This window comes from Manis pentadactyla, chromosome 13 (genome assembly GCF_030020395.1).
Source record: "Manis pentadactyla isolate mManPen7 chromosome 13, mManPen7.hap1, whole genome shotgun sequence".
NCBI classification, from domain to species: Eukaryota; Metazoa; Chordata; class Mammalia; order Pholidota; family Manidae; genus Manis; species Manis pentadactyla.
In genome coordinates, this window is record NC_080031.1 from 23489684 (window position 1) to 23507564 (window position 17881).

General features: G+C 37.2%; 1 protein-coding gene across 4 annotated transcripts in view; it reads right to left on the bottom strand.

Annotated features, from left to right (window-relative positions):
- MTMR2 (myotubularin related protein 2) overlaps window positions 1-17391 on the bottom strand; it is a 132679-nt gene extending 115288 nt beyond the window's left edge. For 2 of the 4 annotated variants that reach the window (XM_057490738.1, XM_036902822.2), the window contains exons 1-2: window positions 17054-17388; window positions 10021-10091 (exon numbers count right to left, since the gene is read on the bottom strand). Coding sequence is in view for 1 of the 4 variants with exons in the window: in XM_036902821.2 (XP_036758716.2) it covers window positions 17054-17133 (80 nt within the window). In the remaining 3 variants the exon portion in view is untranslated. Of the gene's footprint in view, window positions 1-10020; window positions 10092-17053 lie in introns of all 4 variants that reach the window. The other 2 variants (XR_005028222.2, XM_036902821.2) reach the window with 2 other exon arrangements.
- Between the last annotated feature and the right edge of the window lie 490 nt (window positions 17392-17881).

Consider the following 17881-nt stretch of genomic DNA (forward strand, 5'->3'; position numbering starts at 1 on the left):
AGTAAAACAACAAATTTGACTGGATCTATACTGTTGGAACTCAACCAAGAATTAGGAGAAGTGCAAATTGTAGCGCTCCAAAATCTTACAACTACAGACTATTTACTGTTAAAAGAACATATGGGATGTGAACAGTTCCCAGGAATGGGTTGTTTGAATTTGTCTGATTTCTCTCAGACTGTTCAAGTTCAGTTGGACAATATCCACCATATCATAGATAAGTTTTCACAAATGCCTAAGGTGCCTAACTGGTTTTCTTGGTTTCACTGGAGATGGCTGGTAATTACAGGTATGCTTTGGTTATGTAACTATACTCCTATTATGTTAATCTGTGTGCGCAATTTAAGTAGTAGCTTAAAACCTATACATGCTGAAGTTACTCTACAAGAAGATATGTCAAAGAAATAATCAATCTTCCCATGTTTTCTTCCGCCTGCTTCTTCTATAGCTTTTCTTCTTCCTTCCTACTTACAACCCTTAAATAGAATTCGTGCCTCATATCAAATTTACCGAGTATCATAATTCTTCCAAGTGATAAAGATACCTCAAGGCAAATGCTGGGCATAGAAGCCACAGGGCATAAATATGCAAAGAAGTAAAAAGCTAACCTTTTCAAACAATAAGGCTTCTCTCTCACTTACCAACTTTACATTTTCCTGTATGGCCCTGGAAGATGACTGGTTAGCCAGAGATGGGTAAGATTCCTCAAGGGAGGAACAACCTAAGACAGGCACAGTCGCGGGGGGCCATCAGGTGAGAAATTGGGGATCAACAGAGGTGAGGCTTAGAACTTCACCCCCCCGTTCTGAGAGAAATCTTCTGCATACGTGAATGTTTTATTGCCCTTGTCTAGCTTGGATTAACACATAGTCTACAGGCACAAACCTGATCATCTACATTTACTCTCTTACAACACTATGTTTTCTACCTTTATCTTGTATCTACCTACCACTTCAGCATTTTATTAAAAATAATAATAATAAAGAGAGAAATGTGGTATCCACATATAAATCAAGTATAAAAATCAAATGAGTATTCATATTTGAACTGACTGTTTATAGTTCATAAAGCATGAGCAAAACCGAAAGTTTCTGTGATGACTGCCCTTGTACTGTTCACCATGTAACTTATTCACTATGTAAGAATTTGTTCTCCATGTAAGAACTTGTTCGTTATGCTTCAGAAGATAGGAGACTGATGAAAATTAGGCTTGGGGTGGATTAATGATTGTGCATTGAGCATTGACTCCCCTATACAGAATTTTATTGTTGTTAACAAGAATTTGATCAATAAATATGAGAGATGCCCTCAAAAAACAAACAAACAAAGGAAAAAAAAACAGCATCCTACAGTTGATAATATGTTAAAATGTAGAAAATAAAATTACTGTTAAAATGTTTAAGATATAGGTTTAAAGCAAAAAACAAATATGCATAAGGGCTATCTAAGAAACAAGGTATCTTCTCAGGAATACTTCCCAAATTAATACCATTCCTCCTGGATGTAAGTCTCCCTCAGCATATTCATCTTTAGTTCTTGACTATTCCTTTCTAGTTCTTGCTAATATTTTCAAGTTTTCTAATTTGGGAAAATGAACAAACTTAACAAATGCTTATTCACCAAGAAAACTTCCCAAATAAAAATCAGAAATTTTTGAAGATTAACTTTACAAAATACCTATCATTTGGAAAATGACAGCAATAAAATAGTAGGCCAGATTTACTGACACTAAAATAACTTAAAAGGATAATAGACTTTTGGGAAAAACATTAAATAAATATCTGAGATGATCTAATCTGTCATTACCAAGAATAAAAGACTTGTGAAATTGTCACAAAATGTCAAAAAAAAATATCATGCTGTCGTTTTTCAACAAAAGCCAAAATGGATAGCTTTTAGGCAGGCAAATGAAGAGATGACATAAAAATTCACAGGTTTGTGATCCAAAAACACTTTTTTAAATGCCCTTTAGTTTTATGAGTTTCACAGATTTCAGTCAAGAGTATAATACTGTGGTATTATTACTCAAATTAAATTACAGCTATTACATAGTATTTGTTTTAATCACTAAATACCACCTCCCTACCCACCAAGGAAAAAATAAAAAGGATTTTTTTCTAACGCATGCTTAATTGAAAATACAATGTTTTTCATTCTAACTAAGCAATCTTTCTCCATTATCTGTATTCCATTTAACCTAGAGGCTTAATTCCTATATCCAAAAAGAGGTGAATTCCTATATCCAAAAACCATTTTTTATCATGAGCATCTCTCCAAAATGGGGAAGTGCTGAGAAAGGGAGAGCTTTGTGAATAACATTCAATGAATTAAATTCAATGATGACATCAAGTCATAAGGAAGACTTGAGAGGCAGAGTTGCTAAACTAGATGGGCTCAAAGTTCAGAGCCAAGAGTCTATGATCAGAACACAGACAAAAAAAATTCTAGGACCACAAATGAATTGGTGTTATAGTTCTAATATTGGAAATATTTGCTAACCTGGATTCTACCACTTTTATTGTTTTTCCTCCCTTGATAGTCAAAATACCTTTAACTCTCCCCATTCACACACATGCACGCACACACATACACAAACTGTTGTCCCATTTGAAAATGTGATTCACAGACTTGTCTTTCAACATCATTTCTTAGCTATAAGGCATAAACTTTCCCCAGAGGAAGCCCTCACACAGCTGCAACATCATGAATTTTGTTCTTCATTTTTAATTAGTGTGGAGACTTTTCTGCCAAACTTTTAATCAGAGTTGTTATTAAGAATAAAATTATCATGATTCTTCCTTCTATTCCTACAAATCCTTTAATGGAGATAAAAAAAAATTGAGTAGGTTCAAATATCTAAGCCATAAATAAGTAGAAAATTCCCAGGCATTGGGTAACCTTTAAGTAACTAATAAGCCTTAGAATAATGGGAAGTTAAGAGTCCTTGGGAACAAAAACAATTATAATACCGTAAGGTAAGGTCCTCAAAATTATTCCTGTCCTCAAAAGCACTTATAACTTTATTCAGGTAAGTCAAGTGTGCTATGCTAAAAAAAAAGAGACACACATTTTAGAAATAATGAAGTTGTTATAGGAAAAAAACTCATGTTAATAATGCCATCTATTCTTTATACTTATCATACAGACTCCCTTTCCCAAAAGGCTTAAAATACCTCTTCAGTAAAACTGAAATTATATTCTAATATACTAAGTTCTGACTCATTATCAACCATTAAAAAAGAGTAAAGATTGTATGAACATGCAAACAATTTACATTCACAAATGAGTTTATCCAAATTTGCAGCCATGCCCGTGTAAATCAAAAGTCACTCCTGTTACTAGAACTCCCCTCTCTTTAACCCACTTGTCATTCCACCCTATATTGTGTTATTCTCTTTATTCCTAATTTAAAAGAATCAATTCAATATTGTTTAAACATTATCTTCTGGTTCTGCAAAATAACCAAATGAAGACATATACATACAGATGAAAGAACAGAACTTAGATTTATAGTAAGAGGCATAGTATCAGACAGCCCCAGTCACGCTGTTTTCTAGAAGCCCTGCCACCACCTTCAGCCAGTGACAGTTTTCTTTCCACCACAAAAACAAAACAGAATTCCCATCATCTGACTCTTAGTCATTCCCACACATTTACTGGTCTGTTGTTATTATAACAGAATGTCTTTTTCCTTTGCTACACTATTCCTAAGTGCAATGCTCCACCCTTTTTGTCCAATAGTTCTACTTCAAAGTGTAGCGTTTAGATGAACTAATTACTGGTAAGGGGATGGGAATCACTCCCCATAAGCTTTTCAAAATAGTATCATTAGATAAACTGCTCTCCACTTTTCTATTTTTTTGTTTCAATTAGTGTATTTTTCTTTCTCCTTTTTCAGTTATATTTATTTTTGTGAATCAATGACGGTAAAAACACTGCCATCAATGAAGGTAAGAAAATTATGTATAAACAAATGAATTCTGGTACCTACAACAGAAGCACTCTTGCCTCAGTACTACTGAACTTAACAAGCATCCCTGCGAATGCTGCAAAGACAGAAAAATCTGTCTCCAAATAGTAGGGGTTCACTTCCCACCTCCAAATATCCCCACGCCTCAAATCCCTTAGCTTCTTTGGAACGATGAAGACTAACGTCTGCCTCCAACTAAAGGCCTCTCAGCCATCTTCCCTCCTGCTCTTCCCTATCTTCCCCTTCACTTGGAGAGCAGGAATTTCCTAAATGTCCTTTGGTACACCCTCTCCTCTCTTCCAGGTTTACTAACATCGTCAATGTATTATATACTGTGGAAACAGTTGAAGACAGATTTTCCTCAAGGGACTCACAGTCTAAAGAAGTGCCAGATACGCAAGTATCTCTTAATGGTACAGTGTAGGAATGAAGGGACATTGCATAAGGATGCAATGGAACCACGGAAGAGAACACAAAGCACAGACACTGACGTGGCACAGATGGCTTAGTGGCTGAACACTTTAGGGTCACTGAGGCTTGGTTTCACACTTAGCAAATAATAATTTGATCAAGTTAATCTTAAGTTCTTTGTAAAATAATGATACTTTATAAGACTGTAATAAGGATCATAAAGCATGATTTATAGAAAGTAATTAATGCTAAATACTTAACTCGTAGAAAGCATTCCACAAATAGCATTGTGGAAATACAAGAGTACACTCTCCAGAAAAGAAAACAGGATGAAATCAAAAATAAAAATAAGGGTATCCTTTTAAGAAGGAATTCACTAATTAAAATGAAGCAAAGCACTTGGTCCAAAAGCACTTTCTTCACTTAGATCTGTACTATAAAATGTTCTGATTTGACTACAACAACTGAAGGTAAAAACTTTTAAACTTTAAAAAAAAAAGTTTTAGTTAACATAAAAGCTTAGTGAATCAATACTAACTACAAATACCAGGGGGAAATTTAAACACACATACATACACACACCCTCATACAAGTACATATGCACAGCCTATGTAACTTCTGATATATTCAAGTAGGAGACTAACCCAAAGCTTCAATCAAAACTAATTCAATCACTAGTACTTTTCAATATAATGGTTAGAAAAGCATTGACCCTCTCTGGCTGTTCTGGTTTGCTGGACTGTTAATGGAATTACCATTACTTTACTGCCAGTCACACTAACACTTGGAGGTATTTCTCAATAACTAACACAAAAATAACATCCAAGCACGAACAAATGCCATATATTTATTTATACTCTTTTTATTTCTCCTGATCAAATACTTTAAAATTCAATAAAATCATTTCTAGTGAAAGTGAAAACATATTTCTGAAAATTAGAGATCCAGATAAACATACCACATTATACACTCTCAATTCAAAGTAACTTGGGAACAAGTCACCTATCTTCTCATATGTCCTAGTAAACAAATGGCTCCAGAGGATTTAGGAGGTTGCATTTCTTTTATGTCCTGTCATGACTGACCATTACAGTATGATCTAAACCACTTGCCTTACTTAAAGCACTTCACTCCTCCTGCCAAACTTTCTTCAGTGTTCCATGGGGAAAAAAAAAAAGATCTTTTTAAAAAGTATTCTCTTCAAAGTAGTATCCTGAGCACACACATAACATGTTTTCCCAAGAACATTAAATAATGTGTTCTATATTCCTAGGAATGAAAATTTTGCTCTCAATACTTACACAATGGACTACAGTGTCATATGAACTGTTATGCTCAATTAGTCATTCTGTTGAAAATTTTATGTAAAAAAATAAATAATAAAAGGCTTTCAGTGTGTGTAGCACTTGGGACACAAAAGACTTATTGTCAGAGTATTGGTAGGAACCCCAAAACAAAAAAAATTCTCGAAACAAACTAATTCATAGCTCATAATTATTTTTTAAAATGCTACACCAGAACCTGAATTTTTTTTAACTTGACCAACCTATAGTATAAAAGAGATAGCATAAACAATCTTATCATTCTGGCATCTGACTGACAGAGATGGGAGACTACATTTTATATTCTTCAGAGAAACAAAGGGGATTTCAGTTCTGGGACAGCTGGTGCATGTTGGCACTTAGTCTAGAAAATCCCAAGGTTCTTAGGTACACATGACATTGGATACAGTTTAATTTGTGTTATTTTATTTTCAGGCCTTTCAACTGTATTTCCCAAACTAAAAGTCAGGGTATATTATTTGGTAATGTAGCAGCAAATCTGAAAAGCCAGACTACACAGAAAGTGGTTTACATGTGAGATTTTTTTCCTGCAGACTACTGTTTCTTCAAAGATCTTATCTGGAAATAAGCATATGAAACAGGTAAAAACCAAAGTGTTCTAGCCAAAATGGGTGTGTCCATTAGGGATGGGGTGAGCATTGAAAGTTAGGGGGGCCCTTGAGTCCCAGCACCAGTTCCAACACCCTCAGCAGCTCCTTAAAAGACGTTCTCAAAACTCCTTCAAAAATCTCAGATTCAAAGTCAAATGAAAGCTAAAATTAAAACTTATATGGACTCATAAGTAACCTAAAGGGGAAAAGCTATTTATGTATCAGCTAGCTGAGAAAATGTTATACCACACTGAAAACTGGTCAGATCATTAGAGCTCAAAACACACTACTCTGAAACTGAATTTTATTTTAGAAACAAACACTTCCATCCAAATTGAAACATACAGTCAGAAAGAAAGGTAAAAGAGGGGAGTTGACTTATTCTGTAAATGCTTGGTCTAAAACACTTTAACCAGAACAAATATAGATAACACATGGGAATTTATGCCTTGATAAAAAAAGAAAAAACTTCACATGTCATTTTCTTATCCCATCATGCAAATCTGAATTCATTATTAAAATTACAAAGTCATATTCCCATTCCTCAGGCTACCTACATAGGTATTTTTCTTTTTTCCAGACAAAACAAAACTAATTATTACTATTAGTCAGTCATGCCCTTTTCAGTGTAATGAGATACAACTTTTCGTCAAAAGCACAAACTTCAAAATCATATAGGCCAAGTTAACACAGGTACTTTATTTTGTTTTACAGTCACTAAGTTGAAACATTCAATAGGCAAAGAAGAACATACAATGTCTCTCTTTCTAGCCTGGAAAGGTTAGGTTAAAAATCTTATGTACTGATATCATTCAGTAATCTATCACCCCATAATTTGAAAATCTGTTCCTTTATTTACCAAATTAGTTGGTTGTTAAAAATCATAAATCAAACCACAATGAGGTATCATCTCACATGAGAGTCGCTAATACTAACAAGACAAGAAATAACAGGTGTTGGCAAGGATGTAGAGGAAAGGGAGCCCTCCCACACTATCGGTGAGGACGTAAACTGATGCAGCCACTGTGGAAAGCTGTATGGAAGGTTCTCAAAAAGTTAAAAATAGAAATACCATACAACCCAGCAATTCCATTTCTGGGGTTTACCCAAGGAAAACAAAATCAATAATTTGAAAAGATAAGTGTACTCCTATGTTTATCACAACATTACTTATGATAGCTAAAATACGGACACCACCTAAATGTCCATCAATAGATTAATGGCTAAAAAAGACATGGTACATATATACAATGGAATATTAGTCAGCCATTAAAGAGAATGAAATCCTGCAATTTGCAACAACATGGATAGACCTAGAGGGTATTACTCTAAGTGAAATAAGTCAGACAGAGAAAGACAAATACTATATAATCTGATTTGTATGTAGAACATAAAAAAACAAAACAAGCAAACAAAAACAGAAATAGACTCAGACACAAAAAACAGATTGGAGGTTGTCATAGAGAAGGGAGATGGGGAGATGGGGGAAATGATTGAGAATGTTCAATATCTTGGTCTGGGTGAGGGCTACATGAGCACATACACGTCAAAATTCACCAAGCTGTACAGTAAAATTTGCATTTTATTGTAGGTACCTCAATTAAAAAAAAGTTTTTCAAATAAAAAGTCATAAATCATAAAGACTTTTTTTGCTTGTCTTCAAAGAATGTCACACATATCATCACAGGAATACAATGAATGGCATTCTGTTCGTTCATAAAACTTCCACTGTCAGGCAAGTCCCCTGACTTGTGTCCCAAAATAAAAAAATGAAGAAATTAGACTACATAATAAAGCTTCCTTTTAGAGCTATTATATTTATGATTTTGAGTCTGTAGTTACAAAAAGAGAAAAAAAATTCAATGGAAAGAAAATCTGTAGTTACAAAATATAATACACCAACTAGAAATAAGTGATTTTAAAATGGTACTTTTTAAAAATCTTATAATTAAAACACTTCCCAAAATATCTAGAAAATTGGATAATAGCGTTTTATAGTTTAACTTCCTAGTAAATTAAAGAATCATGGACTATTTCCAAAAAAATTCTCATAGGCATTTCCTAATGTAAGGTTACCACTCAGTAACTACTAATATACTATAAACAATAAAATATAAAATACATATAATACTAAAACTAATTCAAACTCCTTATAGTTCAGGAAATACTTCAGAATATTTCAGTCCTTCAGAGATACTGTGAATATCAACCACAACCATGCAGTATTAAAAATATAAAATAACTTCAATTATTTAAAGTCTCTAGCTTGGTATATAAGTATCAGATTCTGTACCAAGCAAATAAAGTCACTCCTATAGTATTTCATAGAATCCAAAGGAAAAAAAATAAGTTCTAATAGTTCATATTACAAGTTTATCAAGCACCTACTATTTGCATAGCACTATCCTAGCTTCTTTCATTTGCATAGCACTATCCTAGCTACCATCATTCAAAAATGAAATCAAGCCCTCCTTTTCAGAAGCATAAAACTTAAAGGCAAATAGGGATAGTGCCATGAGAAAAAAAAAAAGTTCTTTTTCTCTACCTATACTACTAGGGTTTTTCTCTAGCCAGGGTTTTTCTCTAGCCAGTGATTTCAAAATCAGAATTAATTACATATCTAACTAAAGTTGAAGAAACAGTCCATATTTTTCAGGCAAATAATCCATACATGCTTTTAGGGTTTTTTTGTTTGTTTCCAGAAATAGTGATGGATTAGCTGATTTTATATATACACAGTGAAGCTGTCTGGCCCAACAAGAATCACTGTGTGACGTAGCGAAGTCGAGAACGGGGTGTCAGGAGACCATTTCCAGCACTGGATAGCTCTGTGGCTTTGGAGGAAACACTGTCTCCCTTTCCTGACCATCTACTTACTGTGCCTTCAGTTAAGTTATGAAACTTCTCCAGGTCTGTTCTCACATCTACAAACTTACAGTGTTGGACTAGAGTCCAAAAAGTATTTGAATTGGTAGTTCTCATTTTATAAGCAGAACCTTGGGCCCATTCCAGTGATGCAGAAGGACTAGGCTAGAATTCAGGAAGCCAGTGTTCACCAGGCACCACAGGTGACTGAAATACGCAGGTGGTCTCAAGCCACACTTGTGGACATCACAACTCCTAATCACACTGGATGATCTCTAATATCCCAACTGTGTAAGAAGACTGCATTACTTGTTTTTAGCACCAAGGTCTTAGGAATTCTAGATCTAACATAATGTGAAGGATATAGCAGGTGCTAAATATCTATAGACAGGAAGAAAGGGAGGAAGGAAGTTGGCTAGCTAGCTCACTGGTCATATTTTTGGATAAGAAACGTACAAAACAGTAATACAATTAAAATTGGGAAAAACATTTATCAGCAGTTAGAAAGCAAAGACCTTAAATTCTACAAGCATACACTTTTAAATTTAACAGGAGCCCTTCTCAAACTGCAAAGCACTAAGGAGGAAAAGAAAAAAAGCCAGTATATGGAAGCCCAATGAATCCTGATGGAAAATTACTGATAACTAAAACTTGGTGACTATTTTCCCCAGATAGAAGAGAACAGAATTTTAAGGACTAGGACTCAGAATTGGACAAAAGTTTGAGGTTAATGGTTACTCAAATGCATAAATTTCATTTAAGGTCATATATGTATTCCAGAAATATTACTGGCAATATTAACTTTTGTCCATTTTGTATTTCCATTTTCCCATTCACTTACATTATAATTTTTGAGATGTTTTATCTTCACTTCTGATGATCTTCAAATGTCAATGGCTCTTAACACATTAACTGTAAACAAACACAAAGGAACTTAGGGGAATTCAGATATTTAAGGAGCCCTACAGTAAAGTATTCTAAAGTATTCTGTAAAACCTGCAAGGGAAGAAAGGGCAGGAGGAGGCTATGGCATCATGTTTACTTGTTTCGTAATTTAACTGATGTTCAGAATGTAAAATTGTTCTTTTGAATAAAAATGGTAATATCCTCTTAATAATCAAGCAAAGAAAAAACAATCACCCCATTTCCTGTTGGGAAAAAAAAAAAAAACATTCAAAGCTAAAGAAAATCGTCTTCAAATACAGGCACTCTGAACTAATGTATTGGGTACCTTATTCTTCCACTGCTCAGCAGTGCAAGCAGTCAAGAAAATTCATTTCCTCATCACTCCCACCCAATCAACCTGTCGTGGGACTGCCGCCTAACTACCAAGTTTTGGCCTGGACTTGGGACATCAGATCTTTAGATACAATCAGTTCTTTGCAGCACATAGGCCCTGAAACAGATCCTTAAACAGACTTAAGATCAAATGTCAAACTGCTCTCCTTAATCTTCAGTTTTCTCATCTGTAAAATGGAAACAATAATAGTTTACTTTATATAGCTATGAGAGGGTTACATGAGAAAATAAATATTAAGGGATTTAGCACTATGCCACGCCCCGCATATAGGAGCTCTTGAATAAATATTAAGTGCTATTATTTATTGTGATTAATATTAACACAATTTATTATTAAAACAACGTCTACCACTTAAAAAGCAAAGCTTTAATCTGGTGTTCATATTTTTAGGTACTGCCTTTGCCTATAATGGAAGAATATTATCCAATACCAATAAACAGAGAGCATCTGTATCATATAAAATTTTATTTTTGACTTTTGCTAAGCATCTTGGCTCAGCTCAAGAACATTAGGACTTGTAATCACTAGCCCATCATCAGCCAAAGTTACTACCCTTTTGCTAACACACGACCCCTAAAAAAGTCCCACGTAAACAACTTGCAGTTATCAGCATTCCGGTAAAAAAGGAGATAAATTTGTGATTCCTGCCTATTAAACCCTCGAAGCCCAATGAACAGTGCTCTATCAAGGAGACTTCTCTCCTCTCTTCTAATCACTCCCAAATGATCAAACCCCTCATGTTTGCCATTACATGTTTAAAATATTAATATTTAAATTAGGTGACACAAAAATGCTTAAAACGTTTATTTTTCTAAATTTTCAACAAATTCTTAGGTCTAAGATATAAAAACAAACACAAAATATTGGCAAAAGCATTCATAAACTAACATGGCCCAAAATGGCCAAGTTATATTTCCCTTAAGGACACCAAACTTTAAAACTGAAATGAGAGAAAATAACTAAATAGAGTCTGATGCAACAGCTTGGGGAGGGGATAAAAGCCATGTTTGCATGACTTGGAAATGAATGCCCAGCTGCACAGTGAGCAGTGTAGGCCATCATCCTCATCACCACCACCTCTTTATCATGCAATTCCTTTAGCTCTTTAAATGAAATAAAACATGAAATAGCACAGTTAATCATTCTTCATTTGATCTCTACATGCCTTTCACTTAATGACCCGGCAATTATTTAATGTATCCCTTTTATTTTATGGTCCTAGATTAGGATTATAAAAATCTAGCCCAAGATAACACACAAAAAATGTAGAAAATTTTAAAACTCAGAGCTTAGAGTGTTCCAAAACAGTTCTCTTTTTCCGTCTGCTATAATATATCATTTCTCTCTTTCCATGTATTTTCTATTTTGGTCATTACATTTGTAAGTCTAAGAATGTTTCTGGTATAAGTGAAGTGGTGTAGACTTTAACTAGAAAATGTCTTCCTTGCTTTAAAATGATTAATTTGTATGCCACAGGAGAAGCTGCTGATTGTCTCCAATATCCATTCTCTCCTATTCCTTAGAAACAGAACCTCCATTTGTCATTCAGCACAAGGCCTTTCAGAAGAGACCATGTATCCTAGCCTTCCTAGCTATGGCCATGGGACCATATTCCGACCAACTGGATACAAGCCTAAAAGACTGTATGTGACATCAAAAAAGTACCCATTAAAGAGACGGACCATGCCTTTCTTCTTCCCTTCGTCCTTCCTGTTAACTAAAATGAAGATGCAATGGTTAGACCTCCAACAGCTATTTTGGTACATGAGGTCAGACTGGAACATAAAATAGTTTAAACTTAAAAAAAGTCTATGTCCTTAATACTTCAGATCCATTATATCAGATCTATATTGACTGGGCTTTCATGTGGGAAAAAACATAAAATTACCTCTTGTAACATGTGTTACAAGAATGGGTGCAGCAATTAGGAATAAAGTGTAAATTTCATGTACCATATAATCCTACTGGGGCAGGCATGATAGAAAGGTACAACAGTTTGTTGAAATCTGGGCTGAAGTCGGACATCAATAGTCTACGGGGCTGATCAGCTTGCGTATGGACAGTGCTGCGTTGTTTGAATAAGAAGCCATGTAAACGAGCTTTGAGCCCTGTGGATATGCTCACACACTTTGCTGCCTCTCCTGCATCCAAACCAAAGAGCTATTGAAGCCAGGATATGGCCAGCAGAGCAACATTCTGCTGCCAGCCCCTACTGCCTTAAGCCCTGAAGACACTGTTGAATGAATCTGGTCCTGGACATTTTGACACATGGACCAGCGATGGCTGGCCCTTCTGGCACCTTGGGGGAAAGACCTGGAAGCTGGCCTCCTGTGAATTCCTAGAATAGCTGAATGGCCCCCAAAGGTCACAACAGTGTACCCAAAACGTCCAGGAGGTAAGAGTATCTTGCGGGGAAGTTTTATTTTATCTTTATGGCCAGTGCATAGCCCTATATATGGACCCATCTGTAACTCCCACAAGGAGGACGTGAAAGTCTGGTATAATAGACCAGCACGAGATCCCATTCCTGCCACTGTTTTATCATAGGACCACTCTCTTGCATGTATCCTACCTGATGGACAAGATTTGCCTATGCTGGTGTCATTAAAACATGTATCTTATCACCCTTAAGGTTATTTTCTCCTACAGACCTTGTGGCCTGAATGCGCCCCCTGGCTGCAGGTGCCGTATGATGATTGCTCTGAACTCTACCTCTTCCGCTACCACCTATGGAATGGATGAGGTATGGACTTAATCTGCATAAGACTTTGAACCTAGCTGAATCCTCCCGCTTGAGGAGTGTCATGATTTTATTGCTGTTGTTATTGTTAAGTCATTTGGTCACAATGCTCCAGTCTTCTCACCCAGGGACTACTGCATTAGAAGGGGAAAGGGTAGATTGTAAGGCGAGATTTCTGGGGTGGCCTGTGGGTAAAACTGTCACATTTCCAGAATATCTCCCCTGGCTTTAGTGCTTGTGCCTAACCTCAGGGGTGGAGAGAAGTTCATCTCCTTGTTAATGGATAATTACCTGGGCAACCGAGGGCATGTCTGAACCTGAGAAATTAAGTGGGAGGGGCTTACTTGCTTCTTCTGGAGCAGGGGAGAGAAACGGTGCTAGACTGCAGTTTGTAAGCAATAAATGGATTTTAAACTTTATTTCTCCCTTTGATTTCGGTTTTTAGAGGTATTTTGCCCCAGGATTTCCTCTCCCTGGACCTACAAGTACCAATACAAAGTCAAATTCTGCTGTGTACTTTACACAATTCTGTGGCTTAGGACTACCCATGCTATCATATCCAGCCTACAGTACTGTTTTATCTATATCCTGTGTAAGTCATATTTTTATCAAGAATCAAAGCAAGACCAACAAGAACTATGGAATAAGGCCAGATTATCAGTGTGCTGCAGTGAGTTTTTTCACAACTTTCTCCGGTGCTGGACATGCTGAAGAATGGACTAAAGCAATATATCCACAAGCTGCTGAAGAGCTCACTTAATCAGGGCAATCCCAAGCAGGACTCACCAAAGAAAATTACTTTTTGTGAAGGATGCAAGATTACATAACTATAGCTGATTGGGAAATTGCTACCTGGATATCATGTAACAAATGAAATTTCCCTTTTGTGACCAAAAGCATCAGGCCTCTAATGACCTAGAAGGCAAAGCTAGAAGCAACGGCAACTACGAGATGACTACAAATACAGGTATCAAGATATCTTGATATCTATCTATATATCTGTATCAAGACTCAACATGTGATTAGTGGGAACTACTGATCTCACAAGAGCCAGTCATCCAACTTCAATGGAGTGTATCATTTTCAAAAAAAACAATGGGCAACCAGATGGGTTAGTGTATAATTGTTCAGACTTACACTTTTCTTCCCAGAGTGGCCTAAAATATCTTACAAATTAAAACATTTCAACATAATATTTAAAACTGAATTCATGTAACAAAACTACTTGAAAAACTTAGAGATGAGTGTATTACCAACCTCAGTTACAAATCTTTTTGCTAAGCTAAAGAGAAGATGCAGCTACAAAGTATTCATTTTCAAACAAATAGGAAGCATGCATAATTGTTTACATTAACAATTTTCCTCTGCGCTAAACTCAGCAGAAATCTATGTCAATCTCCTGTGTAAAAGATAATCTGTAACTCATTGAACAAATTATTAACTATCATTTTACAGGAGATACCACAACAAATTCACAAGGCAATTTCCTAATTGTATAAAATAAAGCATAAAAATAAATTACAATTTAAGAGCAACATTTCTGCAAAAGGCTGAGATAATATAGTCCAAACATCAATATTTTGCTTTAACTTAGGCTAACAAAAGAAAAAACTTAATCTGGATACCCCCTTAACAGAGCAATTATAACCATGGTTGTCCACCTGCTTCTGTATTAGAATCACCTGTGACTGTTAGCCTAAGTAAGTTTTATAACAAGTGCTTACAATGCAGCTATTCTACACTGTTGATTAAAGAGAAAGCTATAAATAAGTGTAATGAGTCATGAAACAGAAAATATGACAGAATTTAGCAGAGTGAATTCTATATAGTAAACATTCAATGTTATTTTCCTACTTTCCGGAGGAGAGGAATGAAATGTGAAAAGTAGAGAGAGTCATACTTGTATTTCTGTCCAGAGAGGATGAGGCTAAGATGTTGTAGTCAAACTCTTTCAAGGAGTTCTTAATTTTCTCAAATTCATGTCAGTACTATAATTTTTTTTATAAAGAAGTTAAAATACATATATAAACTTTTCAGTTGCTGGGCTCTCTTTTTCTTAAGGAAATACATGTGATTAAATGGCACTATTAGGTACTTTAATCTGTAACATTTAGTATAATTTTTAAAATCCATAACAGAATTATTTGTAAAGGTAATATCTTAATAATTGATGGTATTATTACTAAGATAGAGAATGATAAGATTTTAGAGCTCCGAGGGATCTTCCAGATCAACCTTATTTGAGAAGATGAGAAAACTGCAGTCTAGAAAGTTTAAATGATACAGGCCAAATAGCTGGCTGTATTTCAGAGCCTGAGCTTCCTAACTTCTAATACCTTCTTTCTAAGACTATGCTGCCTCCAGTGGTTCTAAATCCTCTTGCTTGGATGAGATCACTGTTGTCTCATTTTGTTTTCTGTACGTTCTATTCGGAATCACAGTTGTCATTTGTAACTTTCCAATAAAATTATAATTTTCTAACCTGTTTTTTTTAATGATATTACAGCTGAGGACATAAATCCTCAGCTTTCTAAACTTCAGAGTAGTAAACATAGAATTTAAAAAACACTTGAAACAAATGTACAGTACACATAATGTAAAGGAAAATTCTTCTCTTCTGGATAATTCAATTTAGAAATTAAAAGTAACACATTTAATGAGCACCTGTGACATACAGGGTCTCTGTTACATGCTGAGGATATGAAGATGAGTAACATACGATGCTTTTCAAGTAGCTGATAGACTAGTAGTAAAGACAATTAAACCAACAATTACACTGTGCTTGTTGAGGAAAGTAAAAAGGGGGTGGGCAGGTTGCTAAGAGTGCATATATGAAGAGAATCTAACTTAGAATGATGGCATCAGCTAATGATTTCCCAATGTGGTCCTGAACAGCAGTAGAGGAAATTTTTTTTTAATGGCAGTATCACTCGTATTTAGCAGAGTCTAAAATTAGCAATTTCAGTTTATTCAGAGGAAAAATGAAATGTATGTTTTCAACAGTAATTTAGTATCTAACAAGTTTCTAATAACAGACTATGTTTCAATAGAAAAGAACATGCTTTCATTGTGGTTATATAAGAAATACAGGTCTGCTATCATTTCTTAATAAAATTTTAAATCACTGTTTTAAAAACAAAAAACTGCACCTAAAACATGTCTTGTTAACATTTACAACAGCTCTCTGCAAAACTGCATACTAAAGTCCTCAAAATACCTGAAAAAAGTCCCATCTGGTACAAGAGAAACAACCGGAGAACCGGTAGCCCAACAAGGAAGAAAACTACCACTCATTCACTCGGGGATGAGGACTATTCAGATTCCCAAGTACACTGACTTTTCAGCTAAAGATTTAGAGAAGAGAAGCACGGTGGGCATTTTTATTTACGTTATTAAGCAAAGTTGGCGGGGGGATAAGAGTGTAAAGAAAATCATGAAAGACATAAAGAAGTGAGGCGATGGGAAAGGCCGAGGGCAAGATTCCAAAAACCCAAGACACAGGATGGAAGAAGGACAAAGGAGGATAATTTTGGAAAGAGGAGTAAAAAAGCCGAGAGGAAATGGGGGGCGGGGCGGAGAGGTGGGGGAAGGGATGCCCCAAAACTGATTTGAGAAGGAATGTGAGACAAGACAAAGTGATGAACTGGGGAGGCTTCAGCCGGGGACAAAACGAGGCAGAGGCGTGACAGGAGGAGGACCGATTGGCAGTGAGTCCTCGGCTCCTCTCTCCCAGCCTGTAAGCCCCTCAGGGAGGCGAAGCGGCTCCCGAGCCCCAGTGAAGGGACCCGGCGCATCCCCCTCCGCCGCGGCGCGGGTCCCCGGGCGTCCCGGTACCTGGACAGGGAGTCCACGCTGGGCGGCCGCGCCACCGCCGGCAGGGAGCCCAGGCTCTCGCAGCTCGAGCTCTTCTCCATGGCGCGGCGCGGGCAGCGACGGGGAAAGGCTGAAGCGACCTCCGCGGCTGCCGAGCGGGAGGAGCAGAGGGCGGAGCGCGTAGGCAGAGACCCCGGTCAAGCCCGTGCCGGCCTGGCAGGGCGACCGGAAGCGGCCATGTCCCCCCAGCCTGCACCGCGCCCGGGCTGCCGCGGGGCGGGAGGACCCCGGGCGCCCCTCCGGCGCCGGCCTGGCAGGCCGACCGGAAGCGGCCGTGATCCCCCAGCCTGCACCGCGCCCGGGCTGCCGCCGGGCGGCCTAACTAAACGACCGGAAGCGGCCGTGTTTCCCCAGCCTGCACCGCGCCCGGACTGGGGTCCCCGAAGCTAGAGGGCCTGGGAGCCTGTGGGAGCAAAGTTCTAGAAATAAAAGCGCGAAATGAGGGAATACGAGGGACGAGGGTCTCAAGGAAAGGGCAAGGATCGGAGGGCCGGGGGTGATGGTGGCAGTATGGGGCCCAGGGAGAGCGAGTGGGATGGGCACTAAAGGAAGGGGTGGGCGGTAGGATGGGGTGACGGGAAGGACATGGGGATCAGGGAGGAAGGGAACACAGGGGTAGGTATTGGATGTGCGGTGAGGTGGCGCAATGTTTGGATTAGGGGCTGGAAATAATTATTAATTAAATAATGCTTAAAGTATGCTTTTGAGCCAGGCAGACATGAATTCAAATCCTGCCTTTGCCAGTTAACTTGTAGTGTAACACAAGGCGTTGAACAAACATTAGCTTCC